The 16376-nt window shown below is 39.5% G+C and overlaps 1 protein-coding gene across 1 annotated transcript in view; it reads right to left on the reverse strand.

The window, feature by feature from the left end:
• Window positions 1-16376, reverse strand: part of tenm1 (teneurin transmembrane protein 1) — a 148118-nt gene that overhangs the window by 50320 nt on the left and 81422 nt on the right. The window contains exons 9-17 of the mRNA XM_088431226.1: window positions 12675-12776; window positions 9514-9708; window positions 6746-6946; window positions 3927-4112; window positions 3814-3843; window positions 3535-3681; window positions 1221-1455; window positions 660-779; window positions 286-547 (exon numbers count right to left, since the gene is read on the reverse strand). Of these exons, the coding sequence (XP_088287352.1) occupies window positions 286-547; window positions 660-779; window positions 1221-1455; window positions 3535-3681; window positions 3814-3843; window positions 3927-4112; window positions 6746-6946; window positions 9514-9708; window positions 12675-12776 (1478 nt within the window). The remainder of the gene's footprint in view (window positions 1-285; window positions 548-659; window positions 780-1220; window positions 1456-3534; window positions 3682-3813; window positions 3844-3926; window positions 4113-6745; window positions 6947-9513; window positions 9709-12674; window positions 12777-16376) is intronic.

Consider the following 16376-nt stretch of genomic DNA (forward strand, 5'->3'; position numbering starts at 1 on the left):
CAAAATCTTATTTGAAACAGGTTCAATACTAGATATTGCATAGCTCTTCTTTTCTATTTTTTTTTTTTTTTTTTAAGAGTTGTGCTTTACCATTTTGGCAGGATCGCCTTTATTAAAAAGACCTTGCTCTTCTCATTCTCCTGATTTTCCGGTTAAGTAAAGATTTTGACGACTTTATCGGTGTAAAGAAACTCCAGACTCATTTATTGCTGTTGCTTCAATGTTACCTCAACCGTTACCTTTTATGCACATGTGATGAACAAAAAAATAGTTAAGTGGGCCTACCTGAAGCTCTGGCACAGCAGGACCCTTTTCTGCACATGCCCCTGTGTATCTGGGAAGCGGGTATGGCAGGACTAAAGGATAAGGGCTCAAAACAGTCCGAATATCACATTTCAGAGGTGGCACATCCTCCCTAGACATGATGACCTGTTCCAAGACCAGGAAGTTGTTGTTCGGGGTCCAGACAGTACGCGTTTGTGGCAGGAAAGGTGGGCGTTGGAACATCAGAGTCACTGACATTGCACCCAAAGTCACCAAGTCATAACTAAAGATTTGGAAAAAGTGAATTACAAAATGAGATTAGAGGAGCAAAAGAAAATATGCTTTAAGCGTGTATTTGTGTGAGTGTGTGTGTGGGTGTGTGACCATTTTTGCACCTTCCGTCCTGTCGACTGATGGTGTAACCATACTCGGGGTGTTGAGGGAAGGTGATGTTGACGCCAACCAATGAAGAGCCATCTTGCAATGCAACACTGCCTCGAATCACAGCAACACGACTGGCATAAAACAAAGGTGGAAAATAGCTGGAGCAAATTATAAAAGGACACAAAAGAGGATACAATGCTACTTTAACTGTTGTGCGGCTCCTGACAAATGACCTTGTAGCAAAACAAACTTACTGTTACTCTCAGCAAGTCTCTATTATTTACCAAATATGTGTAAGGAAATGTGTGAAACAAGAAATAAAATGCCCTGTTAAACAATTCAAAACCCACAATTTAAAAACAGGGTAGTAGTATGATGTCCTGTCCAATCCAGTTTATAAATAGGGTTGAAATTCTCACCCCATGCACGCATTTCAAGTCGTACTGAGGTACTTACTTAATTATCTCCACTTCTTGTTTTTTTATTTTTTTTAACAATGGACACTCCAAATACAATCGTACAACACAAATAAGGTGGTGACCGAGACTCACAAAGAGTAAATAAGCACATACCTGGTATCAAAGGGCACATCTCCAGGGAGCGTGTGCGTTGCTGCTTTGCCGAGGAGAAAGTGTATACGACGGTAGAAACTGTGAGTATGTGTGTTAATGGGTGAGGGGGGGGCAGTCGGGGGCAATGGGCTCCGTTGCAACAGGGCCATGGGGTCAGCCGAGCCGCGGCAGAGAGGGTCAGAGCCGCAGCTCAGCTGCTCGCAACAGTCTGGATCCACGCAGTCAATCAGACCATCTGATGTAGGCAGAATGACAAGAAACCATGTGAAAACATCTATAATGATGAATGACTGCGCATGCATGATGCGTTTAACAGTGATAGTTATTATTTATTTTAGTTCTGTCAGTGTGGGCTTAACCTGGTTAAGGCTATGAGAACGCATTCCCATTTAATATTCAAGAGGGATGTATACTGCACTTCATTCGCAAAAAGAGATTAGAGTTCCTAATTTAAATAAATAATTAAAAAACAAATCAGCCCCTAAAGCCAATTAGGATCCCAACAAAGAAATGCAACCTGAAATAGTGAGCTGTAGGTTTATCACCATTATCACAAAGATAAATTAGATTCTTTCATCAAGTCGTTTTTATATTGCTATAAATCAGGCATTTGTCAAAATAATTATTTGAATGTGAGCCATAAAAGTCCAGTGTAAACAATAGACTGCTGATAGGAGCCAAAGCAGCAGGTAACAGGAGCCAGGCTGGCATTTGTGCTTCCTATTTCAGGCTTGTTTCTCAAAAGGCAGGAAGCAGCGCTGACATTTAAATGCATCTGACCACAGAGCAGAGAGCTAAAGGCCAACAATATTCTATTATAACCTCCTCCTACAAAGGTGGCAGAGTACAATAATTCATTTCCATACCATTCACCACTCCAGCTTGAAAGAGCACAATTAATTGAATTTGCTACATTGTTGCCATTAAAAGGACAATGTTTGTAAATTACTATGCATGGATGGCAATTGAAATACACAAAGGAGCCAAATATAGATTAGGATATCTGCAATACATTTTCAGTCTAAATGTTTGTGTTTGGGAGTGGACTGAACATTATATGCAATGTTTTGCAGTTTTGTTTGGTTATTTCTTCAGGTGGAAACATCAGAGTAATTTGCAGATTACCTGTAATAGCACCTTTTCATCTTTTGTCTAGCTTCAGAGACAAAATGTTTCCCTTGAAAGACGGATAAATGAGAACCTTCCGTATGTAAGAACAAGCAGCAAAGAGCTGCATTATTGTATTTGAAAAGCCAGGGAGTGAAGTGGCACCGGTAGAAGAGCGGAAGCCTGAATGAGCTCCGTGACACGGTATGATACCTAACTACAGTATATTGCATTAGTTCTTTCATTTTTAATGGATTCTTTGCAATGCGGCACCTTGTAATGTGTTCACTGTTTGGCTGTAGTCAAAAGTACCTTGGCAATTTAAAAAGAATACTGTAGGTGAAGTTATATTGCTTGAAATTAAATTATTGACATCTTGACAGCACATTTTTGAATTTTTAGCCGACTAGATTTTTTTTTTTTTTTTCATCTCAGAGTGTCCAAGGTTATTCGGAGGCATTTTGACTTTTTTTTGTTTTGCTCAGCTCTCATTTACAGTCCTGTCGGTCCGTCATTTTTGGAAATTTACCCAAACTGGAATCTTTGGTCCGTCTCTTTCCAAGAGAACAGAAAAACCTCCATCATCCTTAAACTGAAGCTAAATCTTTACATCCATCATTCAACCATTCTAATAAGCAGCAATGGGAAAATCAGGTACTGAAAGTAAACACTCTGCCAGAGTTTGGCTTTAGCCACATGAGAGACATATGATTCACTACTGTTCATTCATGAATTTTCAGAGACATGTTTAGAAGCCACTTATACTTTTGTATTTACAATATTTATAAGAAAAAAAAGCCTTGAATGATTTTCAATGTCATTATTCTTTTAAAGCAAGTGGTTGCTTTTTTTTTTAGCTAATCTATGGCTTTCTGGAGTGTGTGGAGAGGGTGTGATTGTTTGTTTTTAAGTATGGTATTTATTTGATCCCAGCAGGTGATATGCATATCAGATATTTAGCTGCGAGAAGACAAAAATGTAAATGCACACCCACACACACTTAAGCAATGACCAATAGTGCTCCACAGGCTTCACAGCAGGACTGGGACAATGCAGAGAGGAAGGGAACGAAGGACAATGAAGCGGATTCTTTCTGGCTACTGAATGAAGAGACGTGACGGAAAAGAGTGCAAGGAAGACAGAAATGAAAAAAAGGTAACAAAGACAGAATAGAGCTAGAAAATGATAGATGCTGATAGAATGTCACCTCCATCGTTGTCTGTTCCATCACTGCAGTCAGTTTCCATGACAACGCTGCATCCAGGCCCACTCCATCCAGCCTGGCAGACGCAGCGCCAGCCACTCTGCTCCAGGGTACAGCGCCCGTGCCCGCTGCACAACCCCGGGCAGCCATCTGAGGATGACACACATAAACAGGCACGCACACATACGCACATGTGCACACACAGACACGCGCGCACACACAGAGCCGTTGGAATTTGTTCAACATCCGCCATACTCATGAATAAAAATAATTAAAAACTACCTTTCACAACGATGTCCAAATCATGAGCAACTGCGGGGGAAAAAACTGACAATGACACCCTTTCCCGATCCAAATATCACGGCGAATAATAAAAATCTCCCACGTGCTCTCACCAATGTTGCAGTGCTCTCCCTCCCAGCCGGGTTGGCAGATGCAAGTCCCGTCATGGCACTGGCCGTGTTCTTCGCAGCGAGGATGGCAAGCTCTCTGGTCACATGCCGCGCCGAGCCAACCCTCCTCACACTGGCACTGGCCCTCGGAGCAAACACCATGACTGCCACACGGCACTGGGCACAGTTCTGCCAGCAAGGTGGGTGGGGGTATGTGGGCGCGACAAGCGTGTTAGTGTGAGAGGAGAAGAGAATGGGCCGAGCAGATGGAGCAAATTAAGAATTAAATGGGAAAAAAGTCAAAGTTGCATAAGGAAAATGTAGACTTCAGAACTTAGCTTGAAAGCTTCAGTTAATGGAAGGAGGAATACATTCTCATTTCTTTCACAATTCTCATAATCTAATAATGAAGTTCAGGAGAAGAGTGAACAGAACTATAAGGAAACAAATGGTTCGTATGTGGACTGTGTCTCCAAACCTGAAGTGACCTGAAATTCAGCTCTGTGGTGGACATGTTAAAACCTTTTAGCCTCCTCTCTTCTGTTTCATTGTCTGTATCCCATTTTCGAACAATCATTTTATTCATACATCTTCTTTCACGTCTATTTTCTATTTCACCTTTCCACTCCCTACAGAGAAGCATCATCTGTGAGTAAAGTGAGCAAAGTGCTAGAGGCTCACAAAGACTACTTACCTAGCCGCACTGAAGTTATTTCAATTTAAATATACATTGCACCAAGAGGGTGGGAAAAGTGGATTAAATGTGGAGAGTTTGCAGCTCTCCATTAGAGTTACACTCAGCTTTGGCTGGGAAAGAGAGGTATACGGAATTGTGGGGTTCTTTTTCATAACAACATCATACAGAGTGAATTCTTGCTACTATCAGAGATAGTCAGATATTCAGCCATGGTCTGTCATTATGACGGGCTACGGTATATCACCGTAATAAGGCATCCACACTCTTGAGGGCAAGTGCTAATGCCAATTGCCCATAAATCATCTTTGCCAAGACAGGCATTAACTTTATGAGGTGGAAAGCCTTAAAATGGACATTTTGCCATCTGTCAAATGACACTGTAACAAGGACAAGGATGAGGTGTGTGCCAAACTGTATAATTTCAATATTGTTGAATATGCTGCTTTTTTTTTCGTCATTTTGTTCCCGGTCAATCTTATGCAGAGGCATGTTAGAATCATTACATATAGGTTATGCCATATCTGTCTTTTGCAATCAGTATATTGGTAGGATGAATGTTTTCTGTTACTGTTGGTTGTGAAGAAGAGGAATTGACACGTCTCAGGCACCTGCAAGAAAGAGACAGGCCCTTAACTCGACTGACGGGGTTGCGGTTTTGTAATCCGACCGGTTGCGCTTGATGTTCCTTAGGAAGAACTTACTGGCGCAGATTCTAAACTGCATTCCTCACCACTATAAACCGTTTGTTTGCATTGTTGCCAAACGTCTCCCCCAACCCTTCAGGACAGCAATGACTTTTGTACCTAGGGCCAACCCAAATGAATAAATGAGGAGCGGAAAGGAGCTGTAACCAGACTGGAAGGAGCTTTCAGAAGGTGCAGGTTCCTATCCGCCCTCCTCGCAAGAAAAAGTTTGTTGTCTTTTCTCTGCTTTGTTGCATATTGAATATTCAAGCCTGCCTGAACCCTAACCCTGAAACATAAAAAGTATTCACTTGGCAAGATTATATGCCATGTTGTGCTCCAATTAACAATCTCAGACCAGCCTTGATTGAAGGCTTTTTTTCATCTTTCATCCATTATCTTCCATTAACCAAAGTACCCAGAGGACAGTTGTTTGTGTGACTAAACTTGGTTTACTATTCTTTACAAAATTATTGATGTTTCCAACTGCCTTTGCCATGACTGCCATTGTCAGCATGAAAACTGTAAATGTCTATGTACAGTCATGATCACAGTAGATTGTGTTGTTGTAGCCACAGCTGAGGTTATAAAATGTCAACACACCCCTGTTCAAATGGCAAGTTTTTAAAAATTAAGAATATGGCACCAGTAAGGGATAGTTTCTAGTTTTCTCCTTCAAATAATCTGACTCTAAACCAGTACACTCATCTTAATAAAATGAAAATTTCAGAGAGTGGAAGTTAAATTAAATTACTGAAATAATGTGGATGCACATGTGTGCATGCCCTCTCAGTACGATTGTGACGTTGTCCAGAACTGACCCTCACATTCAAACGCAAGTTAAATAACAGCCATCATGCAGCTGTCACCGTTTGAAGCGCTGATTATCTCTAAATAAAGTTTATCCCTTTTAATATGTAGGCTTTTCCTGACATTTTACTGTAACATCTGACAGCACAACCGCTGTTTCCAGAGAGCTTTCGCAGCATCAGAGGCATCTCATTAGCCAGAGGTATCTCTCAGAAGAAGGGTACAAAAGAATTTTCCAGGCATTAAATATAGAAAGGATCACGGTAAAGACAGCCACATCCCCAGTTATGCCCTGGTGTGCATACTTGTGCAACCACACAATTTTCAATTTTTTTCATTGCTTTGAGGTGTTTTTTTTTTTTTTAATCATATGGATAAAAGTCACATGCAGAGTGAGAAAAATTACATAATGATTTCTGTAGGTTTCCTCATATCAGAAAAAGCTGCCATTCAAATAGCACTGTAGAGACATTTAATGTCAACTGTATATGCACACAAAAAAACCCTTAGAGTAGCTGGTATCCATCCCACATCTGTGGGAATTTTTAACTGGCAAGACTGCTCATGTCATTTGACCACTGACATACAATTACATGCATTCGCTTTGACAGAAAATCAAATTTATTTTTTACCGATGTAGCAGTCGGGTCCTGTCCAGTTGGGCTGGCAGGTGCAGGTGTCTGACTCGGGGAGGTAGGTACCATGTCCTGAACATTGCTCCTGACAGGCTGGCAAGGGGTCATCACAGCTCACTCCTGCCCAGCCTGGAGAGCACACACACTCCCCGCGGACACACACTCCGTGCCCAGCACACTGCGGGTCTACGCAGTCCACTGCAGACAAAGAGAGGACGGACGTCCAAGTTTGGGGGGAAGGGATGTCGTTAAGGGTCCGAGAGTGGCTGTCTAATTATAATCATCAGTTCACTGAGTATGAAAGCAGTGTTCTTTGCATCCCATCCAGGAGTTAACCGCCCTAGCTACAATCCCTGTATCTGTTCCACAACATTACATTTCATAGGACACTTAAACCCCGAGCTTTGATAAGGGGTGAAATGGCCTGGGTGAAATCTGCATGTGCCGGTGGTCAGTGTTAGTGTGCGTAATTACAACTCTGAGCGCCGAGCCAGAGCTCAGCGCAACGCCTCGGCACAGCAAAACTCGGCTCTGCTGTTCAAGGTCAAACACGTGATTCGGTCTCCGCAGGCGATGGATTACAATATGGGGCTGTTTTCAAATGCTGCGCTGAGAGGTTACAATTAAGTACGGCATAAAGCTATGACTAATGTGGCTTTAATATTTTTATAATTAGTGGTTATACAGTGGAGGGTTGCAAAACTGATGACTGTACCCATAACGATAGTCACTGTCGCAAAAACAGCATCTCTTAAAGTATATATACATGTGTGTGTTTGTTTTTTTTATAGGTCTAAAGACTGAACTCAATCAAATGGTTACACCACTTTGAAATACAAATACAAATTGTCTTGGACAGATATACAGCATCTATTCTTTGGTAGCATTGTATTAAAAGGGGATTTGCTGTATGTTAACCAGTTTTAAGGTGATGCTGTGACACTAATTTGTTGAGAAATAAATGTGTTTTTCCAACAGTTTATATTAAGTTTGAAAAAGAGACATGGCCTTTAAAGATGGTTTCTATGGTTACCATACTGAAAGCAGACATTTATTCATGGACCTCGCCTCCTGGCCTATTCACGAGAGAATTGTACATCCAGGCAAGTACATGTTGTCAGCCTCTATGAGGCCATTATGGTGCATTAGCAAGGAATCATTTATGTTTGCACTGTGCCAACTGGAGACAACAATGTCAATGAAAGCGTGGATGAAGGAATGCATTTTCCTTGATTTGGAATCGGCAATGAGAACTGGGGAAAACTCTTTTGAACATTTTGGTAGCGTGGATAAAATCTGTGCACATATCAATTTTTTAACTTCCGCCATCTCAAACAGCAAGTCATCAGATGTACTGTTTGATGTTGGACTGGCTGTAAACGGCTGCCAGCTGGGGCAGGAAATTGGGTTGATGACAGCAGTTTACAGAAAACCAACCACATACACAACATAACCTCAATCCTCCTTCAACCTCACCCACATGCTGTGAGGATAATTGCAATCATACAAAAAAAATTATGTTTATATCATCCAGTTTATATAAAACTCATCCACATGATAGTAACTTCATGGACCAGTTACCGACTTTTTATTGCAGGGTCAAATGCTTGTCCATCTCATTAACAAAATTACGGTAATCAAACATAACTGACTGAAGTTCATAATGAGAAAACTTTGGCTAAGAATACTTTATTGTTTTTCATATTTGGAGCAAACTCAATTTTACCCTCCGTCTAATAAATAGATTTTATCTCCACTCAAATGAACGCAGATTGATTTATGATTTGCATACACATCCGAGTCATCAGTAAATGTAAATATACATCCCAATGATGTTAACAATAGCAGTTATTTTTCCAGAAACAACTCTGATGATCATTTTCACCATACAAATGAAATGATTGAAATAAACAAATACAATTAATCATACAGTGTTGTCCTACTCATACAACAGTTACAATATGTTGGTTTTACATACAGCATCCAGTTAATCTTTTCTCTTCTGAATCAGTTGCCTGTTGTGTAAACATTCTCTCAGTTCAGTTTCATTTGACGTGGTAGGAATAAATACATCATCATAATTCCAAGTAAGATTTTTTTTCGTATATAAGAAAAGGGTATGTGGTCTAGTGAGTGAAATAATGATTAAAACATTGGGAAATATTGGTGTGACTTGGTAAAGCTCGAATATTAGTATCGATAACCTCCCAGAAGTGCAGATGCAACAGGCTGTAGGTATTTTAATAGTCTGTCTTAAGTCGTAGATAGATTCCTAAAAGCTGTGAATAGATGCGCTGCTACAATATGTCTCAACAAAAGGCGACACATTCATTGTTTATGGCATTACAAACCACATATAGGTTGATAGTTTTGCTCACTGCAACAAAGCTGTTTAACTTTTTTTTTTGTTTTTGTTTTTGCTTTTTAGAGCCTTGGTGGTATTGGAATAACTGGTTGCCACCGGAGCTTTATTATTCTCTATTTTGGTGTTTAAATCTAAACACAGTTCACTATTTAATGTGAAAAATGTGGTGGAAGAAGTTGTGAAACCAAAATTAAACTTAAATACGAAGAGAACCAATCTGTCCGTGACTATTTGATCATCGCAGTTTCTCTGCAACTCCAAAACAATGTACCTATAAGGACCAGTGATGCTTATTTTGGGCCATGTTCTGTAACAATCAACACTGAAAACAGGCAAGGTCATCAACGTCACGAGGCTGAAAAAGCATACCTACTGCAAAATGTCTGTCTTAGTGTCTTACCTAGTTCACAGTTTACTCCCTTGTAGGCTGGGCTACATATGCAGATGCCGTGCATGCAGGAGCCATGGTTGGAGCAGGTGGGGTCGATACACTGACCTTCCTCAACATTACACTCCGCTCCCTTCCAGCCGGTCAGGCACACACATCTTCCCTTCTCATACACGCCGTTACCACTGCACAACACAGGGCACGAATCTGCAACAGGACAAACACAGATTACAGCCACGTGAAAAGACACGCATAGTACCGCAGTATATTAGCTGGGAGACCGCAGTAACCCAGTGTGCGAGGGGTGACACACTCTTATCTCAGCCGCTGCATGGATTCGGCAAATCCTCAAACAGTCTTCCTCTCTTCCTCACGTACACACACACACACTAATACTTTGCCACACACATATACACACTAAAAACACACACAGGCATCCCAGCTTATCACTCACGCTGTTTCAATTTACTCAAGCACCACCTGAGCCCGGCTACCACGGCAACCCAAGAATTGGAGAAAATCCCCCCAACGTCACCTCACTTGCTCTGAACAGGCCGTGAAAACAATTGTGAAAACGAAAGATTAGAGAGGAGAGCATTAGGGTTTTATGGAATGAGGAGCTCTCTTTATGCAAAGATGGAGAGCGGTGCGGCAGCCATCCAGGTAGGCACCACCCCCCTATACACACACACCATCACACCTCATTGCTGTTAGTTAGACATGTCAAATGGATTTGAAAGCAGATTATCAGCTAATGGTTTTTTTTTTTGGATACTGCATATTATATAAATCTATGTGTCTGGTTTGATGATTTGTAAATATGATCTGCTCCATTGTGAGGCAATTCATACACACCACTTTTTACAACTCTTACCATAGCTTTAAGCAACGAATATCACAATGCAACTACATGAGCAAAGATGAGAGAAACACATACAGAAATGATGTGGGTAAATAAATCAATACAGAAAATAGTTTTTCAATTAAAAAACTAAACAAAAATCAGAATAGAGAAATAAGACTGGAAGCAAGGCGGGGAAAGCTAAAGGAGAAGATTACATTTCACAACAGGGAGCGAGAAAAAGAAATGGAGACACCCAAGTAAAAGTCTGTATAAAATTATTACCAGAATGATATACTTATTTAATACAGTTGCAATACTAGGTTGCTGGGTTGATTGCACTATATATATCATGAAATGTTTTCTATTTAGGTTATTAGAATATTTTTTTACACGATACCGTAGGACACAGAGAAAAGTGACAACTCCTAGCTGTGAATGCTCATTAAGCAACATTGTAGATGCTGTCTAATGAGTACCCAGCAATTTTTTTTAATAATCCCGAGGTAGGAACAAATGATAAATATAACAGTAATTCTCTCTAATCTAGATGTAGAAGTGGTGCAGAGACAGAGTGAGAGCCCATTAAGTTGTGCAGCAGATACTTTGTCATGCTGTCATTATAGAAAATATTGCTCGGACCTTGGTGGATTGGCTTTTAAGTAAAAAAAAAAAAATATATATATATATATATATATATATATATATATATATATATATATATATATATATATATATATATATCACTTCATTTCTTTTTGCCAATTCCGTGTAGATGTAAAGCTTCTTGCGAGTCAGAGGTGGCTGGCATTTAAGTCACCATATTGCTTTAATGTGAAAAATGTGGTGGAAGAATCTACAAAGAACGGCTGGGACTCACTGACAGACAGAAAGACAGAGGGTAAAAGTCACGCTTGTTAAAATGTCTGTTTAAAATAATCTCCGCAGATGGATTTTTCAGTCTTTTGAGCATTTCCTTTTTGAAAAAGATTCAGTCTGAGAAAATAAACTTAAATGTACACTTTGTAAATGGAAGAAAAAGACTTGACAGATGAGAGGAGTTATTAGTTCTTTTTGTTTTTTAATTTGCCAATTGTGCAAAGCACAAGGGAGGTTTACATGTTTTTTATGTTTGTTTGTATATCGAATGCAGCATGGTTTCTCACCAATGGCAACAAAATTATGTATAACCTTTTATCAGGACACCAATCTGGCGTCAGGCTAAAGCCTCATAAATCACAGTGGTGAATTTCATATTTTTTCAACAAATTTATATTTTTGGTCAGTGAAAACGTTTTGAGTGTTTTTTACAAATTATTGACCGATCTAAAGTGTTGAATATGGGCCTGCTAATGGTTGAAAGAACTTGCCCTTTTTGGAGTTTCCAGAAAAGTGATTATTTTGGAGATACACCAGTATCTCGCTTTACGAAATTAATTTGTTCCGGATATACATTTTGTGGCGTGAAACTTTCATAAGTAGAGCAGCTTTTTAGTAGTCTAATTTGTTCCACGCAACCCCAAATAATCCAAAACCCTTTAAATTAGTATTATTAAATCATGACAATGTATCAAAACTGTAAAAAACTCATAGTGTATTAATTAGAGCATAATAATCAAAATATATCATGTAAAGAATAATAAAAAACACTTCTAAACCCTTCAAATTAATCATATGACTGAAGCAGTTGACAATATGAATGCAGTTCAATTGTTTGCCTTGAGATGATGCTGGCGTGAGTGCAGAGAAAGGGTGTTTTAGGGTGTTAAATTTGTACGTTTTTATTTCATATTTTCAGTGATCCAGGAATCATTTACAAGTCCACAGGAGCAATACCATTTATTTTTGGATTATTTTGATAACTTGTTGATTGTTTTGATAACATATTACATTACAGTCTTGGTGGAGCGAGCACTGGTGTCTCGTGTCTCATATTATCTGTCAACAATGTTGCCTTTCATATCTTGATTTTTCTCTTGTTACAAGAGACAATATTTCTCAGCCGAGGCGTTTCGTAACCTCAATTTTTTGTATCTTGAGGCGTTCGTCAGTAGAGGTACGACGGTACGAGTATTCTGCATTGAAGCCAATGAAACGCAAGATTATTTAATGTTTCACTGTATTGAGAGGTGACAAATTACATCATTCTCATTAGACTTTATGATGAATGTCTTTATTTATTGATTCCTTCATATATTCATTCAAACGGCAGAAAGAGGCCATGCACTCAGCTATTCCTTTGAATCTTCAGTTGGCAAAGAAAAGTAGGTTTCCACCAGTAAAGTGAATGATATTCTCACTTTACACAACATTTTCAAATGCGTTTGATTACCTTTGGCACAGTTAGGACCCATGAATCCAGCAAAGCAGTGGCAGCGTCCAGCAACACACTCCCCATTTCCGTTACATCCTTTGGAGCAGCCGTCCATTGTGTCTATGCAATAACATACACAGACGTCATTAATGTATTCATTTATTCAAGACATTAAAGGCAGAAAACAGGAAAAATAATCCACATGGAACTCCATCAACTGGCATGGCTTTCTATTATTGAATGAAATATGTGATAAGCAATGGATGGCTCCCTCGACACAGTAGCTATATTAGATTAGCCTGATCCAGCTGCTATCACTCTCTGGAGACTGTCCAAGCACTCACTTACTCTGTGTTGCACTAAGCACATTATGCTGCATTACAGGTTGCAAACACGCCGCACGCACATTTACATACATCAGCGCTTCATCATCAAATTGTTTACAAGAACACAATTTGGAACGGGATTGAAGAACACAAAATCTGACGTTGTGAATGACTCGGTTAGTGGGAACAGTTTATTGTGTGATGTTACTGTTGTACTGCATGCAAGCAGTGGTCAGTAAATGACAGTGCATCGTTGTGTTATTATTTTTATTATGAATAATTCCCGCCTCTGGTTGACGTTGCTGCTATAACATAAAACTTTGTGATGTCCACAGTGCCTTTAGGTGACTGAGCATGCAAAACTGAGATGAAATAACCATCTCGTATTGTGTAAATATATGGATATGTGCTACATATGTGTGTAACTATAGAATACACTGATTACTATGAATTGTAGGTGTTTGGTGATCATTTTCACTACTCCGGCACTTTATTGTACAAGTACTGTGGTCTATGGGATATACGATCGCAGTGGTATTCCGTGGAACTGGAAGTGGGGATTTTTTAACAAATTTTCCAAGTATCCTAGACTTATAAACAAGTAATATATGCCAGAAATGAAAGGGTTAGATTTTTGCTAACTCAATGTTTTTCATCTGCTAGGTTTTGGTTTTCTTGGTCTCCCTATTTGCACTATACCATACTTACTTTCTAGGGTCAGTATGTGAATACAGTAGACTGATAATCTGACGTTTTGTGGTTGTGGACCTGACTGGTTGTGACTGGCGACAGGCGGGGATATCTATTAACTGATAATCGTTCCCAAACTGCTGGATCACACGACGGCCAATGAAATATTAAAATCAAACACCATCGTGCATCCTGGTGGATCCCAATTTTGTAGTTTTGATTAAAGTCGAAATTGAAATATGATCAGGCAAATTTTCGCTGCCACCATTTTGTTTTCATTGTAAATAGAAAGGACATATAATACACAGATTGGAACTCTATCCTACTCTGTTTCTCTGGATAATGATCTACTCAAGAGTCAAACCACTGCTGTTCGCTGCCTGCTTTTATTGAGGTGGCATGAATGACAAATCCTTCATTGGACCACACACCCACACAGACACACACACACATTTTACAAACAAACACACAGCGAAATAGTGTGACTCTCGCCTTGAGGCACGAGTGACACATGCTAATGAGATAGGCAGCACTATTCCTCCACAGCAGTGCATCACTATAGAAACCAAAGTCATTTTCACCTCCATCACCTGTCATCGTCACACTGATGGAGAAGCGTGCCAATCATCTCCCACACAGTCAGAAAAACTCCTCATGTGAGTCTTCTACCGTCTTGGAAGAAAAATAAACTCGCACGTGTAAATTCTAATACGGGATGTGGCACCTGACAAATGCAATGAGCGAGAATTCATCTGCAAGGTCATTGAGGAGCTTTTATTTCCGAGAAGACGGTATGATCTTTCGGAAAGCTGGAGGTCGGGAAGCGTGTAACGGTGAATTACGCGGTTTCAGGTCAATATCTTTGCTATAAAATTCTCCAGGCAATTAACAAGTAATGCATGAAGACCAGTGTATTTGACTATACGGCACGTGTGCACGTGCATAATCTATTCTTTCCATTGACTAAACCCATTTTGTTGGAAATCACTCATGCCATAAGTTATTGCAGCTAAGTGTGATTATAAAATAGGTACTTCCGCTCAAGTGGTCTGATTGGTCAAATAAGCATTCCAATTGTAGTTTATGAGCTTTTTAAAGTCCCAGCCATGCTTTATGACCCTTGGGTTTAATGCGAAATGAATTGACTCAGCTGACTAAAAATACCCATGCGATTTCTAACCATCATTTCATCGGGTTCAAAGAAATGTGTAGACGCCCACATGATCATAACTCATTTTTAAGTTTTGTTTTTACTAGTACTACAAAGATGAACCATAGCTGAGTTTGTGCACGCGGAAATGCTCAGTATTTGAATTACGCACAATTAGTCCAGTGTGTGCAGAGAGAGGTGAATAATTGACGTACTCATCATGTAATGTCTTTTCTTTATAAATTACTTTCTCTTAATCATCGATGTATTTTCTTGGTTCAACGTATATATGCACAATGTTCTGGCTTTTCTGTGTCCAAGTCAGGAGCAATTATATTTTTACTGTTACCCAAAGGTAGTCTATAAATAAACACAATAATCTATCAGCTAACCAAACACATGCAGCTTTAAATGTCCCTTTTATACCATCTCAGGAAATTAATGATCATTATGATGGCCCATGACAGCATTGCAGGACACGTAATCACATACCTCATTGCTTTTGCAGCCATGCTTTATGGCCTCCCATGTGTTTTTATGACAACAAGCCTATCCGGGTAAATCAGCATTGACTTCACGTATTGTTTTCATATTCTTCATGTTCTCAAATGTTCCCTCTGTCAACCTGAAGAAGCTTTATTGATCTTATTTATTTTTTCCTAAAGAGCATTCATATGCCCCCTTATTTATTCTTATTATTCGTTGCAGGATCCGGTTACTTATTTGCCGCACAAAAGCTCAATTTCCCAACAATGATCATCTCGTATCTTATCTTTCTCTCAGGCTCCCGTCTGCATCGGCTCCGTCGGCTCATGTTTGAGTGCGCTGCCTCATGGCTCACTGGGTTTGATTTCCTTCATCCGAAAGAATGCAGTGATAGTTTGTAAGTATTGTTTGAACCTGTAGTAAAATTAGCGTTGTCATAAATCCTTTATTCTTCTTCTGTAACCCGAGCCCTTTGACAATCACATACTGCCACCTGCCATTCAATGTCTATTTCTTTTGCCTATATTTATACAAGTGTAGGGAGGCTGGTTCCATTTCAAACCAGACTACACAACAGAAACAAATGTCTATTACATGTCAGTATTCAAATCAAACATGTCAACTGTCTGACGACACGGGAATAAAACACAATGCTTATTGGTAGAACGCTGTCAGTCATCTACATAAAGGACTGTGCCAACACAAAAAACAAACATAAACAAAAGATCTGCAACATCGGATTCCTAATAGTTTTAAGCAGAAATGGGTAGTAACATGCTACATTCAGTAACATTCATTTACTCAAGTGCATGCTTTTGGGCAGAACTTGGCCGAGTGATTTTAATGTAACATATTTTTGTGTTTTGAGTATTTCTGTTAAAAAATAGCTTTACTCAGTAATAATGATCTGCTTTCTACTTATTTGACTTTCACAACTGAACCGAGTCTTTTCAACGGCTTCTTCAAGGTGAATGATGGGATCTGAGTCTTTATGAAGAGCAGGCTTTCTTAACATTGTGATGGAGATTGTCATTTTTCTGATTGTTATATATGTATTGCACTGTTTAA

The sequence above is a fragment of the Hippichthys cyanospilos genome, chromosome 13, assembly GCF_059441005.1.
Source record: "Hippichthys cyanospilos isolate Australia breed blue-spotted pipefish chromosome 13, RoL_Hcya_1.0, whole genome shotgun sequence".
Taxonomy (NCBI): domain Eukaryota; kingdom Metazoa; phylum Chordata; class Actinopteri; order Syngnathiformes; family Syngnathidae; genus Hippichthys; species Hippichthys cyanospilos.